Here is a 15,008-nt window from a genome sequence, read left to right on the forward strand (position 1 = left end):
TAAGTTGTATGATATTCCTTAGAAATATTATTATTATCTTTTAGAAGTACATTTTTAGTATACAACCATAATATATTTCTGTTATAATTTCTTCAAGTTAAAACAAACTTCAGGTTGTTGTGAAGATCTTTAAGTTTGAGTGTGTATTTGACAGTTTTTCCTCATTAAATGGTGAAAAGCTTGTGAAGTGACTCTCAGAGCAGCTCCTCATATATTGAGGATGCAGACACTGAAAACACTGAGCGTTACATGTGTTTGAGTTTGTGTAATAATTGGAACTGTGCCATACATTCACACACAGACACACTATTAGCAGCATGTACTGAATGGCTATCGTCCTGTTTATGTCTGCCACTAAAATAATCTAAATCAAAAAAATATGTCCAGAGCGTGGCATTGTCAACACTTTTTTTTCTTTCTTAAATCGCAACCCCAGTCTGATGTTGTTTATCGCCCAACCCCTCTACCCCACTAGATTAGGTCCTGTGTAGTTCAATTTAGGTTCTCTGTGGCTGCTCAAAAACATTTTACTATCACAAGACTTTTCGTATATGATCCTCTAAGTAGATTTTGTGGGTGCATGAGATTTCTTTTTTTTTTTTGTAAGTTGAGTGTATTTAAGTGCAAGTGTTAGTTTTCCTGCTGGATGGGCAAATGAAGTGATAAGATTTAAACGCAAAGTTTCAGTTAAAGTGGTTATAAAAGTCTTAAAGTTTGAGGCTGTAGATGTAGTGACCATGCTGTTGCTTGAGAAGCAACTTCTCTTTATGACATAAGTTCAAGCAGCACATGTGTTCAGACCAGGTTGTGTGCATAACATCATGATTAACTGGTATTTTGTGGTTTCATCTACTTGTGCAGTTCTGTTTAATAATGATCCTTTATAGACTTGTTGACAGGGGTGCACATCATTTTTTCAGCCTGTTACTCATAAGAGAACCTGGAGATTTGGTTTGGTAATCACACTGAATATACTGCAGGGATGTCTAGGGATGGGTACCGAGACCCAGTATTAAACTGGCCCCGGGGCTAAATTATGAAAAACCGTAGTATCAGTAAGATCTGACGGTACCGGTTCTGCTTTCGGTACTGGAGGGGGAAAAAATGATGTACTATGTATTTTTGCTTAATAATGTTATCGTGCACAATTTATCTCACCAAACATTTCTAATGTGTGATCATATTAAGACGTTTGTCTGTGAGATCTGCGTGATCTCTCATGCGTGCCGCAAAGGCTGTCTGTCAGTCACACACACACACGCCACAACAAGCGTGGCTCACACAAAAACATAACAATATGAAAACTCCTGCATAATAACAAAGAGTGACGATGGCGAAGAGATTTGCTTAATGTTATCGTGCACATTTTATCTCACCAAACATTTCTAATTTGCGACATTAAGACGTTTGTCTGTGAAATCTGCGAGATCTCTCATGCGTGCCGCGGAGACTGTTTGTCAGTCACACATACACACACACACACACACACACCAAGAACGAGTGCGGCGCGCACACACGCATTTACGCGCTCAAGTTCGTTATTTCAAATGTAGGCGCACGGTATGCGCTCAAAATAGTAGCGACGCGGTCGCAACGTGCATGCGGTGCAACGAGCTCATGCGTCCGCACCGCATCGAGTTAAAAAATCTAAACTTTTCAGAATGCAGCAAGCGCACCGCATGTCATGTAGCTTCCTCACCTTTTCCGTAACAACATTGAAAGCTCAGTCAAGATGAAGGAACAGCTGATAGCTTTATGTGGATTTTTAAATTAATTTAGTAGCAGAGCTACTGCAAGCAGTTTTTAGTGCTGCAAATCAGTTTATCCATTGCTGAAATTTCCGCGTCTTCATGGAGAGAGAGCAGGTCATGGTTGCTTAGCAACGGTAGAAGTCTCAGGAGCACAAGTGCCCGAAGGCTTTGGGGGGCAAAAAATCCGAAAGCGGCGTGCCTAGCGTTTTCCACGCGTTTTTAGATGCAATATGTGATGAGATATGTTTAGACGCGAAGGGAGGAAACACGAGCAATCTGTCAAAGCATCTTTCAAAAGTGCATTATGTGCAGACAGAGAAATGCAAAGTTTTTGACTGCCTAACACAATACAAAGTAACACAACACAAAGTACCAATAAGAATACCGTTAAAGGTACCGGACCGTTAAGCAGTATTGGTAAGAGTAGTAATACCGTTAAAACCTTAACGATACCCGTCCCTAGGGATGTTCCGATCCATGATATTGGTATCGTGCAGATACTGGCCCAGAACATGAGATCGGAGGGGAGAAAAAAATGATCCGATACCTATCCAACACAAACCATAGGAAAATATAGCTTAAACCATTGCCTAAATGCTTGAATATTAGCATTTCCCTTGTTGCGACATCCAGTTCAGCATACAGCCTGTCATGTAATAACAGTAGTAGCCAATTATAGTTGCATGAGGATGAGTTAGCTAACTTAGACAGTAGCCATGTCAGCGGTGTGGAAGAATTTTAACCTTAAAGATGAAAAAAGTCCAACGGTCGAATGAGCCGTTTTCCGTTTGAGCCCCTGCCCCTTTGAGGTCAGATGCTAAAGTGCCCTTGTGGTCCGCTCTGCCCTCGGTCTGCTTCCGAGAAAAGGGGTGTGCGATATGAATATTTTGATCATGGATGATAATGTCCACATGATTTGCTTTTGAATAAAGCCCTACTGGTTATTTAACACTGAAGGTTTTAAAGGGACAGTAGGCTACATGCAGTCGACTGTAATAAGAGATAGTTCACCCTAAAATTTAAATTGTCATTGTTTATTCACTCACATGTTGTCCCAAACCTACAGTATATTAATTTCTTTGTTGTGCTGCACACAAAAGAACCTGTTTTGAAGAAGCTGATTACCAAACAGTTGCTAGTTCACGTTGACTTTGATAGTTGGGGGAAAAGTACTCTGGAAGTCACTGTGAACCAACTACTGTTTGGTTTTCCACCTTCTTTCAAAATAGAGTTTATGTTTAGCAGAAGGAAACTCATTCAGGTTTAAAACTATTTTTGTGTGGGTACACAAAGATATAAAAAACAAAACACTAACCTATTTTAATTTTTGGGTGAATTATTCGTTTAATGTTAACACCAAATACAAAAAGAAAAAAAATCAATACTCTAGACTGAAAAACTTTAAAACTGTTTCTTTAATAGGATCAATGTACAGTATATTGTTTTATTTTTACTCGTTCATTACATTTTTTAAATGTTCCAACTAAATACTTTTGTACCTGCAAAACACTGTTTATTTTTATTTGTGTATTTGTAATGTCTTTTGTTCTATTTTTTTATTACAAAGATAAAATGAAAGATCTTTTATCTTTACCTGCTTTTTCATATTTTGTTACCTTAATGTAACAAGCTTTGTCTCTTTTATAGGGATATTAGTTTATAGAGCATTAGGCTATAATGCTCAAACAGATTGCAAAATTGAAAAACCAACATGACAAACAATTATGATTAAAATCATGATATTTTTTTAAAAAAGATTTGTCATTTTTGCCATATTGCCCACCCGAACAAATGAATACAACCCCCCCCCTCCCACCCATGCCGCTGTTTAAATTGTTTTAACTTTAAACCTGTTGGTAGCTTTAAGTACTGAAGTACTTTTTTTTTTTTAGTGTTTGATTAAAGGGTGGCAGTCTTTCTTAATCAACTTTTGTTGTGGACTATATACTGGAAGTATTTGTTCTCCATTTGAGTTAGATGTTTTTAAGTGGCTAAATGAGCAAAGTGCTTCCATTTATTTTATTATTAGCATTAGTTCAAGAATAAAATAAAAATATCAGATTGATATCGAGACCGGCAAATAGCCAAAGCTGCGGCATCGGTATCGGAAGTGAAAGTGGTATCAGGACATCCCTAATATAGTGTGACCCATTAAATATAACTATTAGGGATGTCAATTTTCGATAACTTCCATGATCGATCATAGTTTAAATTAACGATCAATTAATCGATTAATCATTCACCTTAATGCTGCAGCAAGCAGTGACTGCTATGACAGGATCTGCAAAAGCCACTTGAAAAAAAAATGCTTTCTCACTTGAATTAAAGGGGTTTTAGCCTGAATAAAATGCTAGTAGCAGGATTATAAAATTAATAGATACGATTATGATTATTTGATAATATGAAGAGTGCATTGTACATTTGAGATCATTTTACTTTGTTGAGCTGAACGTGCCTTTTTAAATGGTTTCCTGGCACTTGTTGTTGTATTTTAAAACACAATGTTTTCAAATGACATTATGGCATTTAAAATAAAATGATCCCAAACGTAACTGTGGCACGTGTGGCCGTGCAGTCAGAGAACCGCTTCCTCCGGCGCTGTTGCAAAACATACTGTTACTCACATCAAACATTTTTATGTGAGTATTATGACCAGTACTTAAAGCGTTAGTTCACCCAAAAATCTAAATTGTCATTAATAACTCACCCTCATGTCGTTCCAAACCAGTAAGACCTCCATTTATGTTCGGAACACAGTTTAAGATATTTTATATTTAGTCTGAGAGCTTTCTGTCCCTAAATTGAAGCTGTGTGTATGGTATACTGTCCATGTCCAGAAAGGTAAGAAAAACATCTTCAAAGGAGTCCATGTGACATCAGAGGGTCAGTTAGAATTTTTTGAAGCATTGAAAATACATTTTGGTCCAAAAATAGCCAAAACCATGACTTTATTCAGCATTACCTTCTCTTCCGTGTCTGTTGTGAGAGAGTTCAAAACAAAGCAGTTTAGTGATATCCGGTTTGTGTACGAATCATTCAATGTAACCAGATCTTTTTGAACCAGTTCACCAAATTCAACTGAATTGTTTTAAACGGTCCGCGTCTCCAATAAGCATTAATCTACAAATTACTTAAACTGTTAACTTTTTTTAATGTGGCTGACACTCCCTCTGAGTTCAAACAAACCAATATCCCGGAGTAATTCATTTACTCAAACAGTACACTGACTGAACTACTGTGAAGAGAGAAATAAAGATGAACGCCGAGCCAGATAACGTACAAAACATTGACTCTTTCACAAGTCAAGAACCGGTTGCAGTTTTCAGATCACCAGTAGTTCTTTCGGACAGTTCGATTCAATGAACCGGTTGAAGAAAATGACGTAATGGTGTCATTGGTGATGATTGCCCTTGATCCAAGCCTTCAGTTTAGCCGCGCTCATAAAATTAGCATAGAATCGGTTCAGAATCAATCACCAAAAGAATCAGTTCGGTTCAGGCGCTCTGTGTGTCATTCTGCTTCATGCTGAATCACACATGCGCAGTATCATCAGCTCCTCGGTTCTCGAATCGGACGCGTCTGACAGAAACGGTTCTTGACTCAAGAACGAGTCAGTCTTTTGTTTGTTATCTGGCTCAGCTTGTGTTCATCTTCAGTTCTCTTCACAGCAGTTCAGTCAGTGTACTGTTTGAGTAAATGAATTACTCAAGGATATTGGCTTTCGACTTCACTGAGTCTTATAGGCGTGTAAAATTGCTGGTATTTTCTGTCTAGCTTTCGCAACGCATACTGCACTTTCGGATTTCTTTTTCTTTTTCTGCTTTTGTTAGATCTATATTTTTTAATTGTTTATTTTAATTAATAGTGTACATATTTGGTTAAAATCGATTCCCTATTTTAATTTTCAAAACTTTTTTTGGTTTGTCCGATCGAATGTGTAATCGATTTTCAAACTAAAAGTGACAGCCCTACTTGTTTGGATGTAGCATCTTTTCTCGACCCTCTTTCTCTCGCTCTCGCTCGCTCACTCACACCCTGAGACAGATGCTTCCCAGAGTCTGAGACCAGAGCACAACAATTCCAGCCATGCCACAACCCTGCACATTCAAATGCTCCTGTATGCTTTTAATTACTCTTGCTGCAGATGGGTTCTGCTTGACCATGCCTGGCCTCGCTGCCTTACTCACCCTGCTTTTTGGGTCAGCTGCTCTTTTTGGCAGCCCTTTGTATTTATCTCTTCTGAATTTGTTTGACTCCTCCCTTCTCGGCCTTGAAACTTCAGTATGCAGAAAGGGTAATCTCTTTACATAATTATAAGTACAACCAGAATAGTGTGTTTTGCTGCCTTTCTGGTCATGGCCTCGGCAAGAACCATGGTCTCATAAGTTGTATTGATATTGTTTAAGGCTTGAAATCGAAAACCGGTTCTTTCCCATTTATTTACGTTCTTTTCCACAAATACTTCAAGAATGTGTGCGTCCTTCTGCAGATGTGGGTGGAATGTGGTACTAAGCTAAAGTATGCAGAATAGGCAACAGAGATTATTGTTATGAAGATCAATGCATGTTTTACTGGTGGTGATGAGAAAGTCACATGATAAACCAAAGCTCATCACAAACAGCTTTTCTATGAGCTCAGGAGGTCTCATATAGAAGGTGCACAATGTCATTCACACAAACACTTATCCCCATCATGCTGACACAAATGATACATAAATGATGCAATGAACATTCTTCTGACAACATGAGATGTAAGATTTAAACCATAAATGTGCACAACTGATGAGGAAAAAAAAAACTAAAAAGTATGTTATTTCAATAAAAAAAAAAAACCCATCAGATATGAAGTATCATGCAGGGAATTCTGGGAGTGTCAAGTTATGGTTTGTCACTGTAGATTATACAATAACTTTGATTCTCACGTCCAAAAAAAGTTTTTTAACAGTATTTTACAAGAATTACAGTTTGTTTTTATAACATTTGAAATTGGCTAATAATTTGAAAGCTTTGTGAATTTACTCTGTAGTTTACATTTGTCTGTAGTTTCTTTCTCAAAATAACTTAAATCTATAACGGAACTGTTAATGAACAATAATTATTCAGTTCCTTACAAATCAGTGTGCAAGAGCTCAGAGCAGATCCTCCTGCTGTGTGTTGGTAGTCTAGAACTTTATCAACAGTTTGCACTGGCAATAGCAGACAGATTTTAACTGAAAAGAATTTGATTGAAAGCATCATATGTCTCCTGGTCTGTTTACATTCAGCAAGTGCTTACAACTGAATTATTTAAGCATGCTTGTCTGTTTCCTTTTTATTATTTGCATTTCAAAATCAAAGTAATCCTACATCAGACATTGTTTGAGCACCCTCAGATGTCATGGTGGCTTTGAAGGGTTCTGTGGCTTACCACAGGAACAATTAAAAACTCATACAAGGTTACTGTTATATATTAGTCTGAAATGAATGAGTGACATTTACTATTCATTTTGATTGATGTTTGAAAGCATCACATCAATGCAAAAGAAAATGTAATAGTATTTATTGCAATTCTCATATCAGTATTTAAATTCTTAATATTAGCTCAGTGAACTTTATCTACACTCATATGAGCGATGACCTAAGTTCATATAGTATGATATGAGCTCTGCACAGATCTTACTGTGGACAAATATTGTTATAAAGATAAAAAATACACAATAGTTATTGCAGCAACAAAAAAAAAAAAAAAAGTATTGTTCCTGTTACTTTTAATTGTAATATTATTTTACTGTTAAGGCTGATTTATACTTCTACATTGGACCTATGCCATAGCCTTTACGCTGCAGGCTATGCATCAGTTTTCATTTATACTTCTGTGTCGATGAGAAGCATTATAGCTGTGACAGCGACAAATAAATATCAAATCATTATTTAAACCTACAAAAGGAACAAGAGAAGATTGCATTCTTTCCATCTCCACAAGGACTTGTACCACGGCAGATCAACATTGTCGCAGACAACTACTGATGTATAATGCTGTGTAGTATAATACGATACTTGTTCTTTGCTTTGTTTTATTTTATATAAATAAAACGTATTATAGAAATATAACTTATTATAGCCACATGTGCCACAGTTGCGTTTGGGATCGTTTTATTTTAAATGCCATAAGTCCCTTTCACACTGCACATCGGACCCAGCAAATTGCCGGAACGTTGCCGGGTCACCTTCTGTGTGAAAGCAAACAAATCCCGGGATTGATTCCGGGACTGATCCCGGGTTAAGGACCTAGTAACATTGCCGGGTTCAGTCCCAGAAACTGCACTGTGTGAACAAAAGCCAGATCTAATACCGTGTCATAGTGATGACGCACGTTATCGCGCGACTTTTACTAGTTGGTTTGAAGGCAGATCAACGTTCGCAACGAAAAAATATGTGCAAACTGTAATGAAGCAGAGATCAGTTAGTTCCTCACTATCCTCGCTGACACTGAGATCGTTCGCTAGCTTCAGTAAAAGTTAATGTGCTTAGCGTTTTCGACTCGTTCATTACATGTCACACCCTGATGTCACGTGTATTTACAGGACCTTTACGGGTTGTGTGTGAAAGCAAAAAAAGGGAATTGTTAGATTTTTTGAAGTGGTGCACGTATAGAGGCTACAGCGTAGGTCCAACGCATAAATTGGCCTTTAATGTTCTTGCTGTGTTTTTTAAATAAATGCTGATTTTTGACCATATTCACCTAACAAGGCCCAAAAATCCCATAAAAGCCACCAACAGGAGTGGAGTGGTTATTTCCAATAATGACTAACACAGTCTAAAAAGAGCTAATTAGTCTAGAGTTGCAAACAAGCAGAAATGATGATAAACCTTGAATGATTCAGTTATATATTGTCCTCCCAAAAATGTTGCCTTAAAGGGAAGCTACTACAAATTCATATGTAATGAGGTAATGCACAAAAACAAAACTGTCCTTGTCTTTTAATTTGCTGATATTATGCTGTACATCTAATTTTTTTTTTTTTTAACACCTAAAGAGGGTTTGCGCTAGTGTTGTCAAAAGACCTGGTACTTCGGTACCAAGTCGGTACTAAAAAAATGAAAGTTACGCTACCAGGTTTAAGTGCCAGTGGTACAGAGTACCCGGTCAACCCGGTTCTTGATGTGCTATCCGAAAGGTGCAGAGATGCGCTCTCTTCATAAAAGCACCGAGATGTGGCGACATTTAAAGGCATGAAACACAACAGACTACCAAAAGTGTTTAAAGACTGACACCCAGATCAAATAAAAGTTCCAGAAGGCAAGATTCATTGTGTAACCCATACATTGATTTATTTGTAGCGGCCGCCACAATATCAAAACTGACCACCACAAATAGATTTTCCAAAAGGCTTTGACTTCATTTAATAAATATGAGCACTGCATGTGTCAAAGTCGAAACCCTGTGCGGGGGTTTTTATATCACTGAAGGAATATTTCTGAAGGAAACGGACGGTCTTCTGAAAATTATGGATGTGATTTTAATTTCATCTGGCAGCATTTGTGATTACAGCTGTTACCGGGGGAAACCTCTATCTCTCCCATTCTAGCGGCGCCTCCTGCTGACAGAGAATGTGTGTGTTTATATATATATATATATATATATATATATATATATATATATATATATATATATATATATATATATATATGTGTGTGTACGAATAGTGTGGTATTCACTGGTATTGCTACCAAATACTGTAATTTTGGTACTGTGACAACATTAGTTTGTGCTAGTACAGTCTGTTTGTAAATCTGTCCTTAGTGAGCTTTAAAATAGACTTCATTCAAACAATCCTACCAAGTAGCTGTCTATCTCGGTCTGTGACCGTCATGGGATCGGAGTTCAATTTAGCTGAGTTGGACCTGGCTGAACTTTTGATATCCCTCATATTACCAGTATAAGATTTAAAGGTTCATTGCTAGGAGATGCTTTGACACAAGTCTGTTTTTATATTTTTCTTACTGGTAGTAAAATCTTGTAATCCCATTAATCTGTTAATCACAAATAAGTGGAATGATCATGAATTTTAAGATTTATTTTTGTCTTAAAAATTGTAGTATATTTGTACTTTCAGAAAATGCTTCTCATGGCTTTGGAGAGCACTGTACCGTTCTGGTCTTTCCAGGCTCCATCACCGAACTCCTGCCTATGCTCACAAGCAGCCTAGTTCCTCCCAGTAACTCCCAGTAACAGTGTGGGTCGCCCTATAGTGGGTGTTAAGGAAGCTGTGTGGAGGTCAAGGGCAAAAGGGAGAGAAGGAGGGGGAAACCTGCTGATCAGCTCATCTTAATGCTTACAGTAATTCCTCACAGGCTCAGGGCCTAAATAGCACACAGCTCTTTCTCCCAGCTGCGTTTGAGAGGGGTGGGGGGGGTGGGGGTTAGACCTAATGGCTGATGTGAACTTTGCGACTAGTGCCCTCACTTGTGTTAATTACCTGTTCACTTTCAAGGGGACACACTGGGACTGTTGTTGTTTTTGTTGTTGTTATTTTGGCTTGTATTGGCTTTGTATTATTCTATTAGACATTTTAACACTTAAACAGTTTTGTGAATGTTCATCTCTCTCTGTGTGTGTGTGTGTGTGTATATAAAATATACACACTAGGACTGTATGATATTGGAAAAAAACTGACATTGCAATATTTTGTTTCTGCAGTGTATATTGCGATATGAAGAAATCACTATATTTGCGGAAGAAAAAAAATCTATGATTGGGGTGAATTTGTAGATGGGGAAATCAGCATAGAAAATAAATTACAAGTATAGATGCATAATACAACAAAGATACAAATGAAATAAACCATACTTTATATTTTTAAGTCTAACAGTATTCAAATTGAATAATCAAATGTAAAATAACACTGTATAGTAGGAGTGTGTATTGGCAAGAATCTAGCTACATGATACATATAACGACACGGGTTGTGATACGATACATTGCGATACTGTTAGCAAGGCGATATATTGGGATATTTGTTATTTTAGGAATAGGCTATATTTTTAGAAAAGCTGCCATTAGAAGCACACCACCATATGCAAACCTTAGCAAAAAATCAATACGCCTAAATAAATAAAAATGAATTAACCAGAACAGTGGGATTTGCAATAATCATGTAATGCTCTGTAACATTCAGTGATATTGAACCACTTTTTGTGCACTATGTAAAGTGGAGAAATTAGTTAAAAGTGTAATGTATAAATGTATTTTTATAAAAGACCACACATTTTTAGACTCTGCTGTAAAGGTTCACAGTTTATTTACTATTGTAACATACAATGTCATAATGACATTTTGATCTGAACAAAATATTATACGTTAAACGTTTGAAATGGAGTAGAAAAGTGCGGGGATGAATACACAACTGGGTTCCCTGATATAAAGAGAAATAATCCCCAAAACAGAGCTTCCCACTTGCGCAATACGGAAATATCTGCTAAAGCACTATTCGGACGGGACTAGTTTTCTAAACTACATTTGAGTTTCTATTCTTACCACCTGACGTCTGTGATTTCCATGTACTAATTCGGATGGGACTAGTATCTCCGTGTTTATTACAGAGGCGGGAGGGTCTGATTTGTGCATCTGGGCGTCACAGAGATCACGCGCTCTGTATGCGTGCATTGCATTCATTCAGAATGATTGCCTTAGTATTATTACACAATAAATACTAAATGGCCAGTATAGTAAAACCATGTTAATGTGTGGTTCCCTTAGTTTAACTTGTTTTCGTTTTTTTTTTTTTTTTTTTTTTTTTTTTTAGTTAAATGTAACAGAGTACATAAATGAACGTGTGTAATCTTACCTGATGCTGATATTACAATAACCGGTATTAACAGTTTACACGATCTTGCTCTTGAGTTTATTATTTGTATTATTTTTTTATTATTTATTTGCCGCTAAGCAAATATATCAAACATCCGTGTGGTAAGAGCATCTACGGTAATTCACGTTGGCCAAAACACACAAGGAAATGCGGTGTGAAATAAAATATCACTGGCAATCACAGACCTTCACATTTGGACGGCATTAGTTTTCTCAGAGGATCACTGAGTTTGCTGAAAAACGGTAGGTAATTTGCTCTGGAATTATCACAGAGGTTGTGTGAGATTCGGACGGGATTAAAATCACCAAGTACGTCTGTGAAACGCAGATTTCTCTAACGACCCCCTGTAAAACTAGTCCCGTCCGAATAGGGCTAAAGTGTGCTACTTTGTCAGCCTAGCAACCATGTGTACGCACTCTCTCTCCACTGTAGATAAACACACTTGCTTTCTGAAACCACCGCTTAGCTTGCTGTTTGGCGATCTCCACTTCAATACTCCATTCTCAGGCAAGTGTAATTCATCAGGTGTTCATTTAAGAGAGAGAGAGAGAGAGGCTGTGAATTTATGAATTACCACTGTTTTGCTGCATTTCTCTATTAACAGTGAAGCTGTGGCTTTAATTCCTTTAGAAACAATGTTACCATCTCCCTGTCAAGAAAGTGCGGCCGCTACATGATCTGTGTGTACGTGAAATAAAGTATAGGCAGTGCATTAGTTTAGATTTTTTTTTTTTTTTTATAGTAGTGTGTGTTCATTTGTTCAATGATAACCTACCAACAATGTAAGTGATTTTTTTAAAATATATTAGAATAAGAACATATGTATTAGGACGAACACGTCACTTTTTATGGGCTTAAAAACAAGATGCAAATGTAAACATGAAACATTTGCCATTACCTATCAATATAAGTGGAAGTCAAGTGGACCATTGACATTTTTAATTGATATTGTAGATAGTGTCAATGGTCCACTTGAGTGATAGGTGGCAGTAATGCACTTACAAGTCTGCGAAAATTGATATTGCATCATATAGTGTCGAACCATCCGATTTACATCTCTAAGAGACAAGCATTTTGACTTGCACGTGTTTGTCATTTCAGGCACAAATAGACGTAGTGCACATGACGCATAGCACATATGACACGTTTACTTTAACACGTCTACCTTAGACAGATTGAGAAAGTTTTAAAACATTTCTGGCATATTGTCCATATTGCACAAATGATATGGAATATGTTGACTTAGTCATGTCTATTTAGTACTTTTTAATTCAAACTTCCTTTCCAAATAATTTCTCAGCACATGTGATTATGGCAGTTAATCAGCTTTTAATGCATGTGATGTTCGTTCATTTGGAAGTCTTGATAAGTTACTGAAGTTTGTGTTTCTTTGCTAGAAAAAATGCTTTATGCCAGTGAGTGTGTGACTACTTTGTATCCACTGGTCATTGCAGTATCATTGTGAGGCTCTTGTGTCGTTCCAGCACTTCCCGATGTATGGTATTGTCATGCTGTGCCGTCCCTGTGTTAACTGGAGCAAAACATATACATAAGTCAGCCCATAGTCTGCAGATTCTAACAGACACAAGTATTGCCAATATGTTCAAGAAACTCATTCTGTCTTCAGACTAATTGAAGTTAAATTTAATGTATAGAGAAATGTGAAAGACCACTTCTTTTGCTCTTTTCCTTGTTTAGTAAATATGAGCACAGTCACTTACATTGTATCTTTCCATGCAGGTGGAATCGTTCATACTAGACCAGGAGGATCTGGATAACCCCGTACTAAAGACAGCTTCAGAGCTGCTCCTATCCAGCGCAGCAGACGGAGCCGACCTCAGAACAGTAGACCCAGAAACACAGGCCCGGCTCGAGGCATTACTAGAAGCAGCAGGTACATCCTCCGGCCGACCCTGAAGTGATCGCATTAAGCCTAATGATTTATCCCGTGTCTCTGCATGCATGTGCTCACAACGATTGTTTGTTTATTCACCATCTCCACAGTGCTGAGCATGAGTCGCGCTTTTAGTTTCTTCAGAGCAAAGATCCTCTGATTTGCTTTTTGATGGAATTTGTTGCCACAAAATTCCCACAGAATCGTAAATATTCATAAATAATAAGGGCTGCAAAAACTATAAGATTATAATCAATAAAAGTAATCAATGAAGAATGTCATAACGGTGTACAGAGAACATTTCTATAAAAAAATGCATTAGATTTTTTATTACTTTGTATTGTAACCTTTTATACACTGCCATGATCAATGATCAATGCTGCATTTATTTCTTGAAGAAACATAATTTAAATTCGCAATTTAAAATAGCTGTTTTCTACTTTAAAATGTAATTTATTACTGTGATAACAAAGCTGAAATTTTCATTAATGTTAATTTTGTATGAAAACTGATTTTTTTTTTTTGTTAAGACAATCCACATACTCCACATTTATCAGTTTAAACCACATTAAACCATTATACAGTAAAATGTGATTTTGAAGTTTTTGTTGATTAAAACTAGTCTAAAATGCTAAGATATTTAATCGACTACAACTTGACTAAACAAAAACAGGGCAAGGTTGACTAAATGGGATAAAAATTAAATTTGACACAGGACTAAGACAATTAAAAAATGACTTTCAAAGTTAAAATTTTCAGCCATTATTCCAGTGAAGTGTCACATGATCCTTCAGAACCCTTCTAATATGCTGATAAGTGGCTTTACTGACAAGATGCACATGAAAATTTAATATTTTTGTAAATCCATATTGTGTATATGTTTGTGTATATATATGTGTATATGTATATGTGTGTATAAAATATTATAATGATTTCAATTTGCAGATTGTTTAAAAGAGCAGTGGGTAAGATGGAGATTCAGTTTATTGAGGAAATAATTGATTTTCATAATATTTGCGAGTTGTAGCCCTAACAAAAAAAAGCAGTTCATTTTAAAAGCTATATAGCAAAGTGTTAATGTGTTTCTCTTATGTGTGATATTTATTATGACGTGAAACAAAGTGTTGCATCTGGGTCTCTCTGGGCTAAAGAGTTGACAGTTACAGTGTATATATAGATCTACTACTGATTGAGCAGTGCAGGCAGTTTGAGTTCACATGCAGAAGTATCTGTATTCTGAGAGTAAGTGCTTAATATAGCCCTGCAAATCCGTAAAACCTGTTTATTTATACATGCTTTACATCCTGTAGCATTTCCAGTCCTTATGGTCCAGAGTGAGCTTGCACTGGATGTGAGTGCTCCGATGTTAATAATCTACAGCACTGCGTAAAGGGTCTTGGGAAACCTTGGGGGTTTGTCTGCAGAGCATTTCATAATGTTTTATAAACTGGGAAACTGGTGGCTGATGGTACTTGGCACCAAGTTTTGCCATTTTCTGTTGACCTAGTCTGCGTTA

At 36.9% G+C, this 15,008-nt stretch overlaps 1 protein-coding gene across 4 annotated transcripts in view; it reads left to right on the top strand.

Moving 5' to 3' along the window:
* LOC113038534 (ankyrin repeat and KH domain-containing protein 1-like) overlaps positions 1-15,008 on the top strand; it is a 53,028-nt gene that overhangs the window by 4,040 nt on the left and 33,980 nt on the right. For all 4 annotated transcript variants that reach the window (XM_026196040.1, XM_026196041.1, XM_026196042.1 and 1 more), the window contains exon 2: positions 13,339-13,492. In XM_026196040.1, coding sequence (XP_026051825.1) covers positions 13,339-13,492 — 154 coding nt within the window. The remainder of the gene's footprint in view (positions 1-13,338; positions 13,493-15,008) is intronic.

This window comes from Carassius auratus, chromosome 21, assembly GCF_003368295.1.
Source record: "Carassius auratus strain Wakin chromosome 21, ASM336829v1, whole genome shotgun sequence".
Lineage (NCBI taxonomy): Eukaryota > Metazoa > Chordata > Actinopteri > Cypriniformes > Cyprinidae > Carassius > Carassius auratus.